Here is a 22,500-nt window from a genome sequence, read left to right on the forward strand (position 1 = left end):
AACAAGAAACCGCTGTAGATGTCCGCTCACCTTTCTATAAAAGACATAAAAATACTAGAAAATATATAATTCTTCCTCATCTAAAGAAAAGTAAAGTTGGGCCGATCTAGATATATGAATGTTGTTGTTTTTCCCTTGTATTTTTCGTTTCACTTTGTTTGGCAAGGTATGGGACACACGACTTTTCTTTCATTGAGTTGAACTCTTAACAGTCATATGGATATGTTTTTACAAAATGGGAAGACCAGTAAAGCCTTAAAACTAAGGTTTACATATTTTCGGGTCTGATAACCGAAAGCAATTATGGCATTGTTGTAATGGTAATATATTGCGTTTGTTTGAGAGTATTTCCATTACAACAACGAGACCTTAACGATTCGGCTTATCAGACCTGTAAATAAATACACGTCGCTAAAAACAATTCTGTTGACTAGACAGCAGTCCTGAATGCACTATTCCTTGAATCTTGTTAATTCCCATTTTATGCCTTCTCCGTCGCAGACAACTCGTGCCGCAAATGCCAACAATGCTCCTATAAAAATCAACGTTCCAATGTTTATTTCTACATGGCTTTACTTATCTGACATTCCTCAACTGCCCCCCCCCCCCTCCCGCTCTCTCTCTCTCTCTCTGCACCTTTCTTTATTTCTCTTTCTTTCTTTCTCCCTCTCTCTTGCTCTCTCTCTCTCTCTCTCTCTCTCTCTCTCTCTCTCTCTCTATATATATATATATATATATATATATATATATATATATATATATATAAGTGTGTGTGTGTGAGTGTGTGTGTCCCCATACATTATGTCTCTCTCTTGTTCAAATAGTACTTGAACACAAACATAATATAATCGGCATTAATCTCCATCACCACCATTTTTTTTACACCCACCTGGTTACCAAGATTTAATCACACCTTCTCATCGGCATCTCTAGACGGATGCGAAACAATTTTTGATCAAAATATTAATGAAGTCGTTACAAATGTCAGATGGCAAAATGTCGCAAAGAAAAAAAAACCCCAAAAACTAAAAAAAAAAAAAAAAAAAAAAAAAAAAAATAATAATAATAATAATAATAATAATAATAATAATAATAATAATAATAATAATAATAATAATAATAATAATAATAATCACAAAATCACCTAAACATTATTTTTCATGTAAAAAAAGGACAAAGTAGAAGTAAGTTTTCATTTTCTCAAGCAAGTCAAAAACGTGTAGGTAGTTGTAAAACTTACTTAATATTTTCTATCAATATCACGCCCCGAATTAAAAAAAAAAAGAAGAAAAAAAAAGAAATATCATTTGTACCCGACCTTTTCCTCCATAGTTGCTGATAAAGGAAGTCAAGTTCAAACTCCCGTTAATCGCTACGTACATCAACGCTCCTTATATAATATACGATACTACAGGCGAGTGCAGTGAATGCTTACATAACCATAATCGGAAAGTAATAGTGTTTGCACACATTCATCATTAAGTGCTGTTTAAATCTTCTTACTTCCCAAGTAATCTAAACTGGCACTCAAACAAAGCTAACAGTTCTTCTTCATCTTATCTGAAGGAACTCGGGAGTTCATAAGAATCCGCTACGGGGACACGACGAACCTACAAGTCAAGTCTCGCTGTTTCCCCTGTCAGCAGCAAAGTTGTTTTTCTGACATCGTAATCCGAGCAGAAGCCAGTCCTTGAAGAAAGCTCTTATCAGCTCATTTCAAAACCTGTGATCTCTCTGTCAATATTTAACGACAAGCTGCGGCGAGGGTGGCTGAGGAGGAATACGGGGAGGGGGCGGAGGAAGGAATGAGGGCGTGGAAGGGGGGGGGGGGGGGGGGGGGGGGGGGGGGGGGCGCTTTCGTTTGGTATACACTTGGGAGATTTAAGTGCCCCTATATCTTGATTGTTGACCTTGTAGACATGCCGTTCAACTCGTTTTACGTCGGTCCTGATTGTCATTTCTTCAAAGATAAATTACAGAAATAAAGACAAGGTTCCATGATGTTGATAATAATATAACGATATCTAATAGTCTGTGTCATCAATTACTTTCTTTTGTAATTATTATGTGTTTGGTTACAAAAAAAAATTGCTGCTTGAAGCTCGACGACAAAACAAACAAACAAACAGAAAAAGCAATGATGAAGTCGAATGTGAGGTCCAGTTTAATCAACAACAACAACAAAACCCCCCAAATCCCCAGTAACTTTGACGTTTCGGTCGTCTCATTTATCAACACTGTGGACATCCCGTTCATTTGATTTTACGCCAATGCCATCGTTTGCCTCCACTGTTCATAAATAGGAAAACCCCCGAAACGTCGTATGTCGTTGTTGATTAAATACGAGCTTACATTCAACTCTATCACCTTTTATTAACCCCCCCCCCCCACCCCCGCCAGTCTGATGACGGTTATTCAGTTGCTCTTGGTGTCTTTGGGTTAATAATTAAATGACTCAAATATGTTTACTATTTTCTTGCTCTGTTAGGTTTTTGTCACACGAATGACATGTGCCAAGTGATTTAAGATAGGGTGCATCGGTATCGAACAACACAAATTCAATTCACATAAAATCAAACATACGGAAAGGAATAAATTAGTCAATTAATTAATTTGTTAATTAACTAATTAATTAAACAAACTAATTAAAAATTTTAATACATAAAATGAATGAAAACAAACCGATGAATAAATTGATTAATTAATCAAACAACAATAATAAAAAGAAAGACTACATTAGGAGGAACATGTGCATTGAGATATTATTATTATTATTATTATTATTATTATTATTATTATTATTATTATTATTATTATATTATTATTATTATTATTATTATTATTATTATTATTATTATGTCTTTTTGAATCCTCAAAGCGGATTTCTAATGACTCCTACTTCCATATTGGCGTATTTTCATATTTAAGCATGATATCTTTTTCACCTTTTTATTCTAAAATGAGTGCCTTTTGATTTCCTGTTTTGCCTCCATCCACTGATTAAAGATGGCTGTGTATTGATTTTGATATTTGGATTGTCAGATACTGTTTACTGTTTGGCCGGATATGTGTTGTCAGTTCACGCGAAGTTAAATCAACAAGGAGCAGAGACGAGTTCATTATTAGTAATTCGGTGATAATGACGACGATGATGGTGATGAGGACGATAATGTCTTCAACATCATCATAATCATCATCATCATCATCATCATCATCACCATCATCATCATCATCATCATCATCCTCATCATCATCAACAGCAATAACAACAATATCCTTTTTTACTTTTTGTTTCTAGTCATCATTATGTACTTCTAATGAGTACCTCACTTTAAAAAAAATTGATTTAATAAAAAGTAAAAGAGATTTTAAAAAGAAAAAAAATCACGCATTCACAGTATAATATTGAGCACCTCACAGTCCTCTTTCGTTAATTTATATTGTCTCTCATGAGTCAAGATGAAGGAAAGATATCGATCGAATATCTTCTTCTTCATTGAACTCACATAACCACCAAATCCTTATTTTACCCTATTTGGATTTTAATTTCGCTGCCAAATAGGGCGCAAACCCTTCTCTCGCTCATTTTCTCATAGGTTAATAAAAAAAAATCCAAAAAAGTTAAAGAAAGAAAGGAGAGACAGACAGTGAGGAGAATAAAAAGAAATCTTCTCGAGAGACTTAAGGATGTCACCTCCCGTTTCTCAGCGGCCACTTAAACCGGATACAGAAATTCTTAAGACACGACTTGACATTGACAACACCAGTAAAGTACCAGCATTTTTAGTGCTAGTAGCAAGCGATCGAGGTGGAATCATTCTGTCCGACTCTGGCAAACTTCTTTCTCCTCTTTTTTTTGTTTGTTTTTTTTTTATTTTTTGTTGTTGTTGCTGTTGTCTTTTTTCGTTTTTCGCCAGAATTTTTTTTTATATTTTATTTTTTTTCTTTAACTTCAAATATCGATATAAAATAATAAGATGACACTAAAACCTGTCGGAGAAATCCGAAACATGCACTGCTAGTGCTAGATACGTCTTAATTTTGAAATCTCAGATTGAATGTGATTGTATTCGATCAATATTAGATGTATGATAATTGGTGTTTATCTGACTGAAATGTAAAAAAAAAAAAAAAAAAGGTGTTTCGTTTGAGTGCAATGGTATTGGTGTCAAGTCCGTTAAGGGACTTGTGGAAGTCATGTTGTGGCAAATCCATAGTGACTGCTGCGGCTGTCGACAGTCCTTGAATTGGCCTTTATTACGTCATTGAGTTTAGCGGATGTAATGGAATTTAAGAGGGGAGAGGGGGGGGGGGGTGATTCGCGAATCTATTAAGATGCAATTATATATTAAAAACAAAACCCCCCCCCCCCCCCCACACACACACATTGATGGACAACTCGTGCGATGATGTGTTTCGTTTTGTATGAAAGCTATCCAACGTTAAAGAGAATGGCTGACAGTGACAGGGGTCTTTGGGATTGTTTCTTTGAATACATAGTTTTCTTTGTACCCTTGACTCCAGGTGTGAATGCGTACCTGGCCTTGACATCATTTATAAAAGACCACTATTAAAAAAAAAAGAGCACCCCACATGTGGCTTGTAATGTATGAAATGGTACTTTGGTTTTGGTCTCATAATAAATATTGCTTGCTGGGACAGTAAATGAAGCATTGCGAAAAGCCTATGGCGAGGGTAGGGTGCAAAACTATCGTATCGTAAAAACGCAACAGGAGAGACAAAAAACTGTTTAAAATTCATAATGATCCTTGAGAAACTCGTGAAATTTAATAATCTTATGTAAAAAGTGGCGAGAAAAACGATGATGACTTTATTGAGATGATATTATATTACTTGGATTGTGGATTATTAACGTTACGATCGTTTAAAAGTATTTTATTGGAGGCAAGACTATCGTATGTAGACATTCGATATTTTTACAATGATAGCACAGGACTAAAATTATCGTAATTCGGAGTTGTGCCATCATCGCCGTTTAGTAGAAAAACTATGTTATGAGTTACGGTACCTGAAACAAGTAATAAGACCTATAGAATTGTTTAATCTGGAATTTATTCCGGTATTAAAGGCGTGAATTAGACTAGCAACAAGCATAATATATCACAACTGGACAGGACGCGAGTTGAAATAAAGGGCAGTCTAAATTTTCTTCTTAAAATTACTTTTCCACTTCTCCTACTTGATCCATATCCTTCTCTTTCACTTCACATTAATTTCTTTTCTACTTCTTTTCTCCTTTCCCTCCTCCTCCTCTCCTCTTTCGTCTCCTCCTCCTCCTCATCCTCCCCCCATTCTCCTTCTCCTCACCATCTTCCTCTTCACCTTTTTCTCTTTCTTCTCTCCCCCCACCCCCCTCCCCCTCCTATTCCTACTTCTCCTCCGCCTCCGTTTGTTCCATGCCAACTCTTCTTCTTCCTCTTTTCCTCATTTGCCTTCTCATATTCCCTCTTTTCTCCCCTTTCTAGCACCTCCTCCTCCTCCTCCTCAACTGCACTATCTTCTGTAGTTCTACAGCAGATCCTCGCACGGGTCATTATGATCCATAGGTTCAATGAGTTCCCATGGGCCCGAAAGCACAATTGTTCCATGGGACCCAGGAAAAATATACAGAGAAGCTCCGATTGACCTAATGAGAAATCCACGTTAAGTTTGGACTTCCTTTTCTACCATAGAAAATTTCAATTATATGGGGACATTGCTAAATTGCCCAAATTCTCCGAAAACGAGTCTCATAATTGTCGTATGAGATCGGTGTTATGAAATACCATAGGAATCTGATCGTACAGATCTGGTTCTGATTTATGCAATCTGATTCCCCTCCTCCTCCCGATAAATCCTTACTGCAACAAACTATAATACCTGCAGATGACTACACAGAGGCTACATAGCTCAATAGCGGCGTGCAGAAAAACCTGAGTTTTTGTATCAGCAAATGCCATGCTTACAATAAACCATCCTAATTGCAGGAGAATGGTGCTTGCCCTCCGAAACGATTGTCATGGCATTGGATTCTGATAAGATATGGTAATCGTCCACAGCAAATCATTTTGGTTTCCCTAATGGTTATCTACTATGGAATTGATAATGCAGTCCTTTCAACTGAGATAGAATTTGAATGGTGTGATTCCAATTCCAAAACCTGAGAATGACCACTCTGAGTCTTTAAATAACTGTCCATCTCCATCATCAACTGCTTATGCAATCTAATGGACAAGATGGTCAACAGTCGTCTGCTATTTAAGTTCTATTTGGAAAACAGAGATTCTCTTTCAGACCTAAAAGTACGGCTTTAGAAGAAACTCTTGAAATATTGATAACCTTGTTCAACGGGGGAGTTTTAGTTATAAAATCTTTGCGTGCAAGTGCGGTAGCAATCTTCATTGACCTCAAAAAGGAATTTCAATACAATTTGGGAATTTGAAATCCTCAAGCTTGGTTAGCAAAGATAGCTCCCTATTTCTCTCTGAGCATTTGTGAAAAAGGACTCATTTGTTCAGTCAAAAGGAGGGAGTTCCTCAGAGGAGCGTCTGCCGTCTATATTTTTTTGTTTGAGATGTTTAGACAATTAACTAAATCGTGAATGTAATGAAACATGGCTTCGTATGCATTGAGTCTTTTGTAAGCTATTGAAGTAAACTAAGCGTGGACAACATTTAGAGACAACTAAAACACAAATGAAACAATTTATCAGAATGTGTTAATCGCAATTGTTCTCTTTTTCCACACTAAACTGACTTTTATCAGGGCTGAGAATCTTCCGCCTAAAGGCGGATTTCCGCCTAAATGATGGTTTATCTCCGCCCATCACCATCACTTTTCCGCCTTTTAAAAAGACTCACCACAACCACTACATCAACATCCCTATCACCACTACTTTTACAACCACCACCTATACTACAACAACCATCACATCATCATTCCTATCACTATTACTACTACAACACCACCACATCATCATCCCACCACCACTACTACTACCTACAACCACCACCAAATCATCATCTCTACCACCACCACCACTACAGCTACAACCACTACTACTACACTACTACAACACCACACCATATCATCATTCTACTATCAATACAACTACATCCTCCACCACCACATCATCCAACTATCACTACTACACCACCCCACATCATCCCTACCACAACTATTACAACCACCCCACACCATCATTCCCAACACCTCTACAGCTACAACCACCATATCATCATCCTTATCACGGCCCTACTACAACCACCACCACAGCATCATCCCTACCGCCATCTTTTCTTACTACTACTACAATATGTTGTAATTACACTTTCAACTTTTGAAATTCCTCCAAGTGGTGTCAGAAATTATTGCGAGACACATTTTTGATTGCATCTCAGTAAATTTTTTATGAAATTCAAATTTATACGTTATCGTCGCATAGATAGGTCTTGAATTCCATTTTTGTGACCAGTCATTCTCACCCCTGAACCATCATGACATCATCACCATCTCTACCATAACTACCACCACTACGACAGCAACTATCCCATCATCATCAGTACCGCCTCTAGTGCAAGCACTACTATCACATTATCTTCCTGGTGGGATCTTTTGACTTGCATGGATCAGAGTTGCTTTCTGCCTTTGTCTTGGCTTGATCCTTTTCATGGCCAGATTCATTGGCAGGGAGGGAAACAATTAAATGTATAGTTGTTTTTGGGAGATGATATGCTTGTTCTCGTATATCATCTCTCTTTTGTGTGACGTTAGATTTGTTGTTCTAAGTTTTGTATTTCTCTCACAAGGATTCTGTGCTTGTGTCTTGGTGAGACTTTTAGGTGACCTCAAACTAACTACATTGATAGTTTGATCTTGGAGTCCGTTTGTGAGCCCTATTTGAACCAGTCACTTTTTCTCCAGTGCTTTTGATCTTACTTAAATCTTTTTTTTTTTTTAACAGTAAAATTTACTCAGTTCTTAAGTCTCGTTAATTTTTCACTTTCATCTTTCTGTACTCATCTTTAGATTCACTTTGAGCTCTCTCGCGCTCTCTCTCTCTCTCTCTCTCTCTCTCTCTCTCTCTCGCTCTCTCTCTCTCTGTCTCTTTCTCTCTCTCTCTCTCTGTCTCTTTCTCTCTCTCTGTGTGTCTCCTTCTCTCTCTCTCTCTCTCTCTCTCTCTCTCTCTCTCTCTCGAGAGAGAGAGAGAGAGAGAGAGAGAGAGAGAGAGAGGATTCAATTAAAATGTTAATTTCCTGGCAATTGCCAACATGAAACATATGTTAACTTAATATTTACGATTAACAAATAAAGCACATACACACCTAACAATAACGTTCACTCAGTACTTTAACCTCGGTTATTTTTTCACTTTAATCTCTCTGTACCTATCACTATATTCACTTTGAGCAGTCTCTCTCTCTCTCTCTCTCTCTCTCTCTCTTACTCTGTCTTTCTGTCTCACACACACACACACACACACACACATACACACCTGGGTGGGGTTCCTGACCTCCCATAGTGGGCAAGGGGGTACATACTATGTCTTCTATCCCCTTATATCTGTTTTCCAACATGCTTTCTGTCTTTGTCTTGGAATGAGATTACTTGGTTTTGTCCTGGCCCTGGCCAGAGTCCTAACTGTAAGGGAAACAGTCAAATGCACAGTTATTGTTTTGGGAGATTATATTTTTTTCCTTATAAATCATCTCTCTGTTATGTATTAGTATATTTGTTATTTTGAATGTATATAATGTAAGCATTTGAGTGTATTCCTCTTTGTGCCCGGATGAGACTTATAGGTGATCTCAAACTAAGTACATTGGTGGTTTGCTCTTTGAATCTACATCTGATCCCTTTTTGTTCCGTTCCCCTATGTCTTACTTTTTCTTGGGTGCTTTAATTGTAATTCTAGAACTTTTTACTATCCCATTTTCTTCCTTTTTACTGGCGTTGATATAACCTAAATGTGATGCAAGCGCCGTAAACCCTTAAAAACAAACAAACAAAACACACACACACAAACACACACTATCTTTCCTTCTGTCAGACAAACCTAAATCTATAAAGTGGATCATATCCTTTTTGCATGGATGGTTCTTGATCTAGCGCTGAAAAATGTCCTCCTTTTTAGTGACCAGTCATTCTCACCCCTGTTTTATGTATGGGGTTCCAAAAATTGAGCTGAAGGACCAGGCCCAGTTCCTGGGCTTCATGTTTAAAAGGAAATTAAATGTCCTCAAAGCACCGTTACGATGGGAGGTCAGCTACCGATCATGGAGTTGGTGATGATTGGAGTCCCTGATCCAGTCATTTAATTCGTTGAAGATTTAAAATGATTTGCAGGTAAATGGATACCTGCAAAATTTATAAATTAGAATCTTAATATAAAAGCTCTGTATATAATCAAAGATTTTAGTGATGGAGTTTAGCACATCACATACATAGAATATGATTTTGAAAATGTATTCTCTCTACGGGTTTAAATGATCGAGCAGCGAGTAACGGGTGCTTATGCGACCTAATAGTTATACCTGTCTAAAGCTTCATTTACAGCCTAAAGAAATAAACAAACCGAATAATAACGAAATAAACTAAACAGTTTGACATTTATTTAGAGCTAGTAAAGATACTATCGTAACTCGGTACAAACAAACAATTTTATGCTAAACAGTTTGACACTTATTTGATAAAGAGACCGTCTTAACTCTTATTACGATACATACATTTTAAGGAAATAATAAAATTGGTTGTAATCCTATCTTAAGTCGAGTCACGATGGTCTTATTTTCACAAATTTGTAAGCGTTTAGTTAAGACATCTCTTCAAAGTCAAATAACTTTTTTACTTCACGACACGATAGGTTGTCGATTTGACTCAAGGTGCGCAGTGTTTCAACACACATATCTCAGTGTAAAACTATTCTCAGTCGACTTGCGATAGTCTTGCACCATACCCTCGATGGTGTCTCCGTGGAATAAATGCTCTGTATAATGTTAGATTATATTATGTATGATATTCCCCCTTGTATTTTGCTTTCTTCTTTGAAAAGCGCCATGTAGATATAAGCATAGGCAGTTTTTTGGGTTTTTTTTTTTCCAGATTTTTATCTTTAGTATAAGTTTGTGGTGTAGATGACGAACACGTCTTCTTTCATGCCGCATAATTTATAAACAAACACATATAATCGGAATGGAAATATGGAAAGAGAGGTTAAAAAAATAGATCTTTATGGAAGCACGTGATAATAATCATGCCTAGCTAGCCCTAATCAAGCGAGAGTGGTGGTTCTCTTGATTCTAGCGGGAGAGGGTCCGAAGTGCATTACATGCAAATTAATACCTGCTGGCTTAATGCTTGTTATTTCAGATGTTTTTTATTTTCTTTCTTTACTTTTTTTTGTTTGGGGGGGGGGGGGGGGGGGTTGTTAATGTCCACACATTGAGTGATTGAGTGTCCGCGTCTTATAATGTTCATGGGTGGATAGAGGGTAATTTGTGATACACTGGTATTATCCAAAGGGTAGCGATTAATTATTGTCACTCTACTTTTCATTCGGTTGGCTTACTACTACAACTACTACTTGTACTTCTATTGCTTCTACTACAACTACCACCATAACTACTACTACAATTACTACTACTACTACTACTACTACTACTACTACTACTACTACTACTACTACTACTACTACTACTACTACTACTGCTACTACCATTACTGCCACTACTACTACTACTACTACTACTACTACTACTACTACTACTACTCTACTACTACTACTACTACTACTACTACTACTACTACTACTACTACTACTACTACTACGACCACCACTACTACTACTACTACTACTACTACTACTACTACTACTACTACTACTACTACTACTACTACCACTTCTGCAATTACTACTGCTGCCGCCGCCGTCGTCGTTGTTGTTGTTGTTGGTGGTGGTGTTTATTAGTGACGATGATGATGATGATGATGATGATGATGATGATGATGATGATGATGATGATGAAGATGAATAAAATAAAAAAAATTTTAAAAACTTTGAAAATTCTTAATCTCTTCGTTTGTGGGGGAGGGGGGGGGGGGGTTTGTTGTACCCATGAAACATTGTACGATTATAATGCATACATTATATATATATTATATATATATATATATATATATATATATATATATATTGTGTGTGTTGTGTGTGTGTGTGATTGGGTGTGTGTGTATGTGTGATAAAGACATATGTATTTATTTGCGATTTGTGTACACTCCGTCTAACAGTATTATGTCATATTCATTATTAACAGACAAGGACTTGGCACCGGAATGGGGGAAAAAAATAACACCACAAAAAAAAGTAAATAAATAAAAACAAAAAAAAATATCAAGAGAGAGAGAGAGAGAGAGAGAGAGAGAGAGAGAGAGAGAGAGAGAGAGAGAGAGAGAGAGTAAATACCCCCCCCCCCCCCCCCCCCAACCTGAAGGGGAAAAAAGGAAATATAAAACATAACAAAACAAACAAACAAAAAAAAAAAAAAGGAAAGAATACAAAGTCAAAACAGAAAGGAGATAATATCAAGTCTGCTTAGCCCTAATCAAGACAAACAGTCGTAGACAGAGGCGCGTGATGTTTTGACATTTTACGATATAAGATACACAGGCCTTCTATTCTGCCCTCTGCCATCATCCATCCATTGCAGCTATCATCTTGTCTTAGGTTTCTCAAACCATTTCAACATTATATTTCCCTGCTTGTCTTTTACAATCACCGTTGAAGATCATCGATGTAGGGTATCTGTCCAAGTTGTCTTGTTTGTTTATAACGAGGAAATGTCATGTTCCTGGATCTCTGATTATATTTCCCAGTCCTTCTAAGTCTAATGAGGTAAGGTTACACTTTGAAAGGCGAGTAAAAGTAAAAGTAAGATACAATTCTACTTACAACGCAGATATAAAAGATAAGACAGTTTTGGCCTCTTTGCCAACAATAGGGGAATTGTCCTGTTTGCTATGATACATTTTTTTTCAGTAAAAAAAATCAGTTAACTTTTGTCAGTCTGTGTGAGCTCCATGACAACTTTTAATCAAGCCGGTTTTGTTTTTTTCTCTTGTTTGTGTCTCTGTGTATTTGTGTGTGGTGTGTGTGTAGGGGGGGGGGGGTTCTCACGCAGATGTAAATGGAGGAAAAAAGGAATAATATACATCATGTATGTGAATGGTGCCGGTGGAATATATTCAAAGGAAAATAAATGACAAGAAAGAAAGAAATGGGCCATAAACTGTTTTTTTTCTTTGGGGGGGGGGGGGGTTGTTTTTGTTTTTAAGTTGTACGATGAAATAAATCAAAGTGCGAACGAGTTGCTCGTCACAGTGAGTTGTCATTGCGCCGACGAATTGGATTTTATGATTGCATTTTCACATTGAACGGGATCAAAGGCGAATAATGAATCATAGGCTGTTGGCGCCGTGGATGATGGGTAACGTTATAATGTAAGTCTGGACGGGGAATGGACATCATTTTATCTGATATTGATATATCGATGGATTTATTGCGGTGCTTTGATGATGGGTATGTAGAATTGTTACTTCTTGGACATTTTAGTGTCTTTTAATGGTTTTCTTCGGGGTCAGGGAAATTTGTGGGAGGTTTTTATGTGTGGGTTTAATTCACCTCTGTTGGCGTTAATGTAGATGATAATAATAATAATTGATGATGATGATGATGATGATGATGATGATGACGATGATGATGATACCCTAACAATAACGTGTTTATCATTCCCTACTTTGTTATTTATCGCTGCGGCAAGTTTACAAACCGTGTTACCAATTAGTACGACACGGTGTCCGTGATACGGTAACCAAATTAAGATAGTTGGCCATAGTAAGCGTATCTATCGTGGTGGTGGGGGTGGTGGTGACATGTCACGAGCCTTATCAATCAGTGTTGCAGGTTTAGAGTAGTGGCTGTGTGGGCGACAGAGGTATGTTTACTTTGCAAGCAGACGATATTATTAGTAGTATAATTTCATAATCAAACCAGTGAGTCAATTTAAAAGTGATAATGTTATGTGGGGAAGATAAAACGGACGGGTCATAAGTCACATTATAATTTGTACAAACCCCGAACTGTAAAAAGAAGAGAGAGGGAAAAAAAAAAAAGAAGAAGCAAGAACGTAATGATAATACATACAAGAAACAACTTTAGAGTGACGAATAATATATCAATAAATGGATGATAACAAATTTGCCAAAATCCATCCTAACCCCCCCCCCCACCCCCCCCCCCCCCCCCCTTTTTAAAAAAAGAAAAAAAAAAAAAATATATATATATATATATATATATATATATATATATATATATATATATGAATCGTTACAAATAATAGACCGTTTGGTGTATCAAACCAGCTCCAAATGACTATGACTGATTTACCAGCACGCATTTCTCTATATCCCGAGGTGCTATACCTGTGTTTATCATAAATGTCACTACATTCGGGTTTCACCATACCACTCGGTATGTCTAGGTGGGCTCATCATGTAGTCAGACAGAAAGATGAACATCAGGTGAAAACGAAGGCTACTTACTATACATGAACTGAAGGAAAAGACAACGAGGCAGGCAAGCCAGAATGGCATGGAGAATGTTATAGCATAGTTAAAAGTTTCGTCAAGGAATTTTCCCCTGCTGTGCCAAGACGTGGAGAGAAATAATGAGATGGGTGGCAGTAAAATACTTTCATAAGTCTTTATCACCCTTTGTCGCCAGGCTACGATATATTATTACTATGTTGGTTTCATTTGTGGGCTTGGGTCACCGTGCTTTCCGCTGAAATGGATGAAAGAATAGTTGGATAGATGGTGGTATGGATAATAGAAGGGAAAGAACAAGGGAATTGTTAGCTAACTAGTGACAGATAGATACGAAGATAGATAGATAGACAGACAGACAGATAAATAGATAGACAGACGGATAAACGATAGACAGACCGGATAGATGGCTGGACTGGTGAGTTGCGGAATAGATGGATGGATAGGTGAATGCGGAGGTCAAAAATTATATAGGGAGGTAGATGGATGAATAATTGTATATATAATAAAAGGAAGAGTGAAATGTAAATTACTAGTGGATATTGCTTAATGTTTCTGGCTACCGTGGCGGTGTCATGGATAATTAAATGCACCCGTCACCGAGACAGCTATAGAAGGACAGAAGCCATTAATTATAGACCTCGTTCTGCTCTCAATGAGGAAAGAAGATGCGTGACTTCGTTATCGTAGGCGCAGTCAGTATATTATTATATATATATGTGCACCACTTTGACTAGAATACAAAGGAACAAATTTATATGCCCGATAGACCAGTCGGTAGAGCACCTAATCATTCAGAAATAAATGTGAAAAGGAATGGACATTGTCCGCCTCCTCCTCCTCCTGTCCACGCATCAGTATTTACCTTTCTGGATCAAATGATTTAAGATTTGCTATAGATAGTATGCAGATGACGTCACTCAGGCCTTTGTTATTGTTTTTGCCATCCGCGTTTGTGAGTTGTTCTCACTAAACTGTATTAACCAGACTATAAAAGTTCATGGTTACACACAGTTTGTGTGTTGGTCCGTTATACTTCCGGATGGCAATGTTGTGAACTCATTGGCCAAGCGCATTCTATCTATAAACTTGCAGGGTATTTGTTATAAAGTACCTGCAGGCAATTGTTTTTCTCTATTAAAACCGGCTTCCTTCTCCATTATCTGCGCAGTTGGAAACGACACAAAGTACTGTATTTATTTACTCGACTCCTTTGCGTCGATCGCATGCCTTGACTTTGGTGAAAGCTAAGCCACATTTAACCCAGTGAGTGATAATGTAAGAATTCTACTCGGTATTTTTCTTTCTTAAGACAGCGTCACGTCCTAGTGTCGAGCTCACAACACATTATATACTCCACTCAAATCACGTGTGAATGAGTACCTCTCAGCAAGATAATATTGTACAGTTGGGATTTTTTAAAAAATAATAAAGATGCACACCAAGTGACCTCGTTTCACACGGAATCATTATTTGGTTCCACGGGGAGTGAATGGAATTTTTTAAAAGTAGCACTGTAAAGCGCGTCGAGAATGTTGCTATCTATTTATCTATCTATCTATCTATCTATCTATCTATAAAGTGCATTTTAAAATCCAGTTCTAAGACGATATTTTAAAAAAAATATATTTATGTATGGTCGTTCTAACACTTTATTGTGATTCTTTTAAAAAAAAAAAAAAGAATAGAAATGGATTCGACACATTTATTATAATATAAACGATCTCAAAATAAACATAATGTCACCATACTGATATACATTCTCCCTTGAGGCAAGATAAAGCGTATTATCATGTTTACTGGTAGGCACGCAATATCTTGAACAGTTACGCCATACCCCTAGAATTGAACATATATCCTTTGATCACCAATGCTTGTAACATGTTTCATAATGAATGACTGAACATTCCCAATATGTACTGATCGATCGACCTGAAGATTACCACGTATGTGCAAATCCATTTATTTCGATTCACTGAGAGTCCCTTACTTAGTCTCTTCTCTTTTGAATCGATAGAGAAACGAACAACTCGTTGTTATTGTTATATGTCCCTAGTATTTTCCTATTACTCTTGACCAGCCAATGACATGAAAATTGAGTCGATTGTTTCACTTTGTGTTACTATATATATATATATATATATATATATATATATATATATATATATATATATATATATATATATATATATATATATTTATATGTTATTCATGATTCTTTTCGTTTAATCAATCTGTGTCATGTAAGAGTAATCTTTGTTTCCGTAGCATTAACCTGATGGCAACTTTTCTAGACAGTTTTTAAGTCGTCCTCATGTTTTGTCTGAGCAACGTGTCACACACGATGTCTTCCTTTATATATGTATATATATATATATATATATATATATATATATATATATATATATATATATATATATATATATATATATATATAAAGCTTGATGCACCATTGAATTTGATTATTCAATATCATGTAATCGTACTGTCGTCGCTGCCTGATAGAGATTTTCATTCGCAAAGATTGAAAAAAACAAATCTATAAATAATTATCAGATCAGCCGCCTCTCAAAAATATTTTAGCATGATCACATGTATAGTTGATAGCGAAATTCTCAAACTGCCTCTTTTTCTTTTCTTTTCAGACTAACTGATTGATTTGGCCATCGCATTTATAACAGACATGCATCATTTAGCAGTTGTTCCAAATTATGCTAGTCAAGAAAAATCGTCAGGTACAAGACGATGACAGCGGTTCTGAAAGGGAAGCAGGATGAAGAGATTCAGCGCCCCTCCGTCTGTTTACGCAGACCCCACCCGACCACCAGATGATGACGACAGCGATGCCAGCAGCCTCAGCGATGGAAGCAAAAAAGTCAAAACGGCACAGAGCTTCGAGTCACTTTTCAACAGCGAATCACTCAGCGATATCATTCTTGACATCAACAGAGGAGAATTTGTGTTCCACGCTCACAAAATGATTGTTGGTCTCAAAAGTGAACGTCTGGCTGCTCTGATCACTAACGTGATTTCCATGCCCCCGGACAACAGCGGTGGAAAACCAGTTCTTTATCTGCAGGAACCCAGAGAGTGCAGTGCCGTGTTCAGTCGGTTCTTGTACTTCATCTATAGCGGGGCAGTCTGGTTACATCGGGATTACGTAGTTCCTCTGTTCCAATTATCCGTCAAATACGGCGTGGTAGCCCTAGCTGCCCACTGTGAAAACTACATCGTGCAGATACTGAACAAAATGCTCAACATCGACCCGTCCTTACCCCTAACCCAATCGCTACAAATAAGCTCCGTCTGTGATTTGTTTGAAGATCCAGGCTACAGAGACGAAACGAAGAAAGTGGCTTTCCAAGTCTTGTGTAAACGATTCGCTGACTTTGTGCGCACGGAGAGATGGATTACCGCCTCCTGGATAACCGTTCGTGACCTGCTTCATTCAGATGATTGCACCAGTGAGGAGAATCTCATACTCGTGTCAGCCACGGATTGGATGAAGCAAAACAAACTTCAAGACAAAGCCCGTATTCAAGAGATTCTTTCTTCCATTCGCTACCCTCGTCTTCCTAGACGGGTTCTTTACCATCTCCACGCCACTTCCAGCTTCAAAAAATTCCCTCCCGTCCAGGACCTAATCGAGGCTGCCATTCGCTACCATTGCTTCAAAGACGTTCCCGAAGCTCAGAATGAATTCAGTGGTCTACAATATCGAACTCGTGGATATATTAATAGCATCAATAATATTAATAATAATAATTCCAATAGCTATGACAATAACAGAAATAGCCGGCATACCTCTATGTGCGGTGTTGAGAACGACAATAATAATTCATCATCAGCCCAAATTGAAGACAACAATAACACGTTACAAGCAGCAGCTTCGCCTGAAGAAAATCATATTTCATATTTTGGTGAATTCAACAGTACAACGCTATCATCCCCATCATCGTACACCTTACGGAATGGGGGAGAAAACGTTTGTTGTCAAAGGCAACAATCTGAAAATCTCGATATTCAGAATGACAAAACTCAAATCAATACACATCTCAGTTCTCTGAATAGTATCATCTCCACCACGGCCCCAACACTCCCAGTACGTCAGCATCGGTCAAGGAGCGAAGACCGTCACGGGAGTCCTTTACGGGAGCACCGGATTACTTCAGGGTCCCGACATCACCACAGTAACACAACCACATCATCACCAACAAACACCATCACCGGAACAACTCGTCGACATGGTTCCATTTTTGACTCGCCAGCCGCTGCCAATATTTCGTCTTTCCATTCCCCGTGTTCGCCAGTGGCTACAATCCAACCGTTGGTGGTCCATGGCCAAACGAGACATTCGGATTTTCTAGAAGAGGATGGAGGTTTAAACAGGGACCAGGGCAGTAGTGTTGGAATACCACCTGCGCCATCGAGTAATATCAGTGATACTAGTTACAACAATAATAACAATGACTCGGAAAACAATAATGTTATTTGCCATTCCCATATAAGGAAACTATAATTGTTAATTGAAATAAGTGAGTAATTGCTTTACAATGATAAAACAATTTATTCAGAAAAAAACAACTTCATAACATATCAACAGATTAAGATGGCAGACCCCCCCCCCCCCCCCCCCCCCCCCCCCCCCCCCCCCCCCCCCGCCCTCCATCCCCTGAAATCTGAGACTTCGTTGTTCAGAAGTGCCAGGCTTAAATTTTTTAACAGAAAGGGGTCATTTTAATCTATCGATATCGTTCACCAAGTTCTTTGGTCAGCATTATGAATAAAAAATATGGTTTTATCGTTGCTGTGCAAATAAATTAGTCTTGTTAATTGTCTAGATTTTTGCAGGACTTACTGATTAAAAACGCATGTATGTGGTAATAAAACATTGTGATTATATATTGTGATGCGGCAGTATGGACACACACACACACACATAGAGAGAGAGAGAGAGAGAGAGAGAGAGAGAGAGAGAGAGAGGAAGAGAAAAGATTGAGGGGGAGAAGTAACGCTTGAGCACCACGAGAGAGAGAGAGAGAGAGAGAGAGAGAAGAAAGAGAGTGGTTGGGGAGAGAGAGGAGAGAAAAGAGAATGAAGAGTGTATTGTAGAGTGTTGCGTATGCTAAAGAAAGACGTGCTTGATGTCCCAGCAAAAAGAGGAAATGGTGGAGGGAAGATAGGAGTTTTTTCTCATGTAAGGAATGAAGGGAGAGAAGCTTTAGATGGAGCCAGAGACCGGCCCTTTTTCAATCGAGGCATTGTAGAACATTCCATTATATGTTCGGCTTGAGAGTTCTGTGGTATTGAACATCCTTGACTAGGTGGGGGAATTGAGTCCTTTTCGGACAGTTATCATTTTCATGCACTAGTATATTTATCAAATTTTCATGTTATGTATGTAAATATCGTGAATAAATTAGTTTGAAGCGCCTTACACGTCTTTTATTCGTCAACATGATATGTAGCTGTGCGCTTAAGGCGTATATTCTGTTCTCCTACATGTGGTGAATTGGTCTGGAAGAAGCTTACACTTTCAGATGAAATAAAGCTGCTAGCGCAATTCAGCGAAAAAAAGTAGCGTCAGGCAACGCACAGAAGGCTGGGCGAGCTTGCTCAAGGTCACACAGCGCAACGTGTATTCGAACTTGGTACCTTTCGGGTACGAAGCAAAAACCGTGCCGCTGAGCCACGCTGCCCCTGTTTTGTTGAGGACAATAGTCGTTTCTTCAAGTGACAAAAACTAAGATCTCACATTTATGATCATTTTTACTTTAAAATACATAATTAAATGACACCTGGTTCACCTCGACATGATACAACATTTTGAGATGGTGGTTCACAAATTACACGTAAAAGCTTTGATGCGATTTCAGCATCAGACCATCAACTACTACTAAATCTAAGCTTTTTATTAGTCACTCAGAATTCTTATTTAAAGCTGAGTCATAGTTCTGTCGCCCAATGTCAAAACGCATTTTCAAACTTCGGCAAGAAAATTTATATGTATTTAACCAGTTAACTGCCGTATTCTGGAAAGACACTTTGGTCAGAAAACTCGTCCTTCAAATACCGATCAGTTTAAATGACCCTAATCTGGGAGAGAGAAAAAAAACCTCTCTCAAACATGGGCCTTCCGGGAGGCCCCAGGTTTGAGAGTTTTTGCCAAGATGAGAGTCATTTAAATCGATCGGTTTTTGAAGGACGAGTTTAAATACTTTTCTTTCTATGGTACGGCAGTTAACTGTTTTATATAATTCGGTCGATGAAAATAACACCAAACTTTTCAAACATTCTTAAAGCGGAGATTTCATCTTTGAGTTTAAGATTTTTTTAATTGATCTTTTTAATATCAAGGGGGTCCGATAGCTCATTTGGTAGAGCACTCGCTCCACACGCAAAGGGGCCGAGATCGATCCCTGATGCAGTCGAAATTATTTTCTGACCCCCCCCCCCCCCCTTCCCTTGTCCTATCAGCAGTGATTGAGTAGCTGGGTCTTTTTAATATGACGGAAAGTAATTTGCAATAGACTAGCGTCCTATCCTAAGTGCAGCAAGTGGTTGCTTGCTATAGAAACCGGGATAAACTCCATATGGGCCCACTGGCCGCGAGGACTTTCCTTTGGATAGGAAAAGTGTTCTGGCCAAATTGTAAAAAGAAAAAAGAGAAGAAAAAATAGGGAGGGGGGGGGGGCGTTTTGTCAGTTTATCGCAGAGTTGTATTCAGGATCAATAGTGATACTGATACCGTCTGTTACTTGCCAATCGTTTTCTGATCCTTCATTTCCATGGTGCCAAAAACATTTGACTTCGCAAAGGCACGAACGGAACGAGATGAGGTTTATGGGAAATCAGTAGCCATGTTTGGATCTCCAATATTGGAAATGGGCTCAAAGTGTATCCAGAGGGATTCCTGTGCTCCCGTCCCTTACTTATGGTTATCGTGTTCCAATTTAGAAGCCAGATCAAAAAGTGAAAGCGAAAAGGGAAGGCATATTTTGGAATTCTTACTAAATCGCACAGTAAATTGACTTCCAAACGTGAGCAATGACTGTATACTTGGTTGCTTGTGTATTTTTTTAAATTTAAAGGCTGAGCCGTAATTATGCTTTTATTTTATATTTAGGGAGTAATCTTCGAGGTGCACAGAAACACATTTATTGTGATTTTGACATGTTCGTAAGCTAAGTTATGAGGCAACAGGAATGTAGTGAAAGTTCAACCTCTATGTGTCAAGAATACATCATTTTGCACCAGGTTCAGTAAATGGGCCGTTCAATAGATTTGAAAACCCGTCCGTGTTCCCAAGAACTAGAACTTGTGAAAATCATGGCAAAATTGATTTCATCAGTTTCTCTCATTTACATTTCACAAAGGCTTAGAGACTAGCGCTAGCATGTGGGCGTACTTCCTAAACGTGTCGCCTTTTACTGTGGACAAAGTTTCTGGCTTTATGCGAGACAAATTAAAATGAAAGATAAATTCTTTGAAATATATATATATTATATATATATATATATATATATATATATATATATATATATATATATAGAGAGAGAGAGAGAGAGAGAGAGAGAGAGAGAGAGAGGGGGGGGGGGGGCATAGTTATGAGAAAAAAATACATAACATAACATTTTCATTTGAGATCTAATATACAGATTCGGCAAGGAGATGTTAAGAATTCCTGACACTTTGGACAAGTGTGATGACAGCCGGCGTACAAGAGACGTGCGGGTTCACGAAGTAATTTACTCATAGGGTACGTAGGTTACATCAAAACAAGTTTTTAACATGGAGATAAAAAGAGATGAATAAGATGTATGCAGAGCACGAGCTGCCCCGTAAATCAAATCATAGGCCGTTTTCAAGGCTTGTTTCGTAATTTCGATTCGATCTATTCGATGGCACGGCATAATTCAATTTTTCCATTCTCGTATCGTATTCGCAATGCTAAAGACTTCAAATTCATACACACTAAGAGGGAGAGATAGATAAATAGATAGATATATAAAGAGAGATAGATAGATGGAGAGAGAGAGAGAGAGAGAGAGAGAGAGAGAGAGAGGTGGGAGGGAAGGAGGCGATGTGCTTGTGTGTGTGTGTGTGTGTGAGAGAGAGCGAGAGCGGAAAGAGGAGGGGGGGGGGGGGGGGGGGGGGGGTCGTGCTGAAAATGATAGGATACAGATTTTGGGCACCTACTCAATAATACGTATGGTTATGAAAATATAGTCGTGATCGCATAATTCAGATATTATATACGATTAGCTTTTTGTACATAGTCTATATTCAATTCATATATGTCCACAAATTATATTTACCGCACAAGTACGATAACATGCACATGACCAAATCCTTTTAATCATGCAATCTATAGAACATTGTATTGAAGTTGAATATGCAATATATAATTTATGATTCCATCTTTTTATCTTAATGGAATCAAATATTACTATAATCGTGCACATTAAAAAAAAATATTTAAAAAAAAAAAAACCTTACAAACCTATCTTGATGACATGCCGTAAATATTTCTCAGTAATATCATTCATTGTCTCTACTTTATAGGAAATATAATTTACCACACCGGAATAAAGTAAGAAGGACAACAATTCTACACACACACACACACACACACACACACACACACACACCCACACAAACACAAACTATATATATATATATATATATATATGGGCTTGTGAGTGTGTGTATGTGGGTGTGTGTGTGTATGTATGTGTGTGCGTGTGCGTGCGTGTGTGTGTGTGTGCGTGTGCTGAATTATAGAAGAAAAACAAATAATGCCAAACGTCAAATCCCACACGATTTTTTTCAAATGTTATGTCAACACCAGAGTGAATGACTTTCTGCAACGTCTGTGCTAGCATTGTTTTAATGCCGTTA

General features: G+C 37.9%; 2 protein-coding genes across 6 annotated transcripts in view; one reads left to right on the forward strand and one right to left on the reverse strand.

Moving 5' to 3' along the window:
* Positions 1 to 18,543, forward strand: part of LOC144972881 (uncharacterized) — a 33,214-nt gene extending 14,671 nt beyond the window's left edge. For all 3 annotated transcript variants that reach the window (XM_078914651.1, XM_078914652.1, XM_078914653.1), the window contains exon 2: positions 16,245 to 18,543. In XM_078914651.1, coding sequence (XP_078770777.1) covers positions 16,373 to 18,118 — 1,746 coding nt within the window. In that variant the 5' untranslated portion in view covers positions 16,245 to 16,372 and the 3' untranslated portion in view covers positions 18,119 to 18,543. The remainder of the gene's footprint in view (positions 1 to 16,244) is intronic.
* LOC144972879 (uncharacterized) overlaps positions 1 to 22,500 on the reverse strand; it is a 132,330-nt gene that overhangs the window by 40,219 nt on the left and 69,611 nt on the right. The window lies entirely within an intron of this gene.

Source organism: Berghia stephanieae, chromosome 5 (genome assembly GCF_034508935.2).
Source record: "Berghia stephanieae isolate SIO BIC M18660-M18661 chromosome 5, UCSD_Bste_1.3, whole genome shotgun sequence".
NCBI lineage: Eukaryota > Metazoa > Mollusca > Gastropoda > Nudibranchia > Aeolidiidae > Berghia > Berghia stephanieae.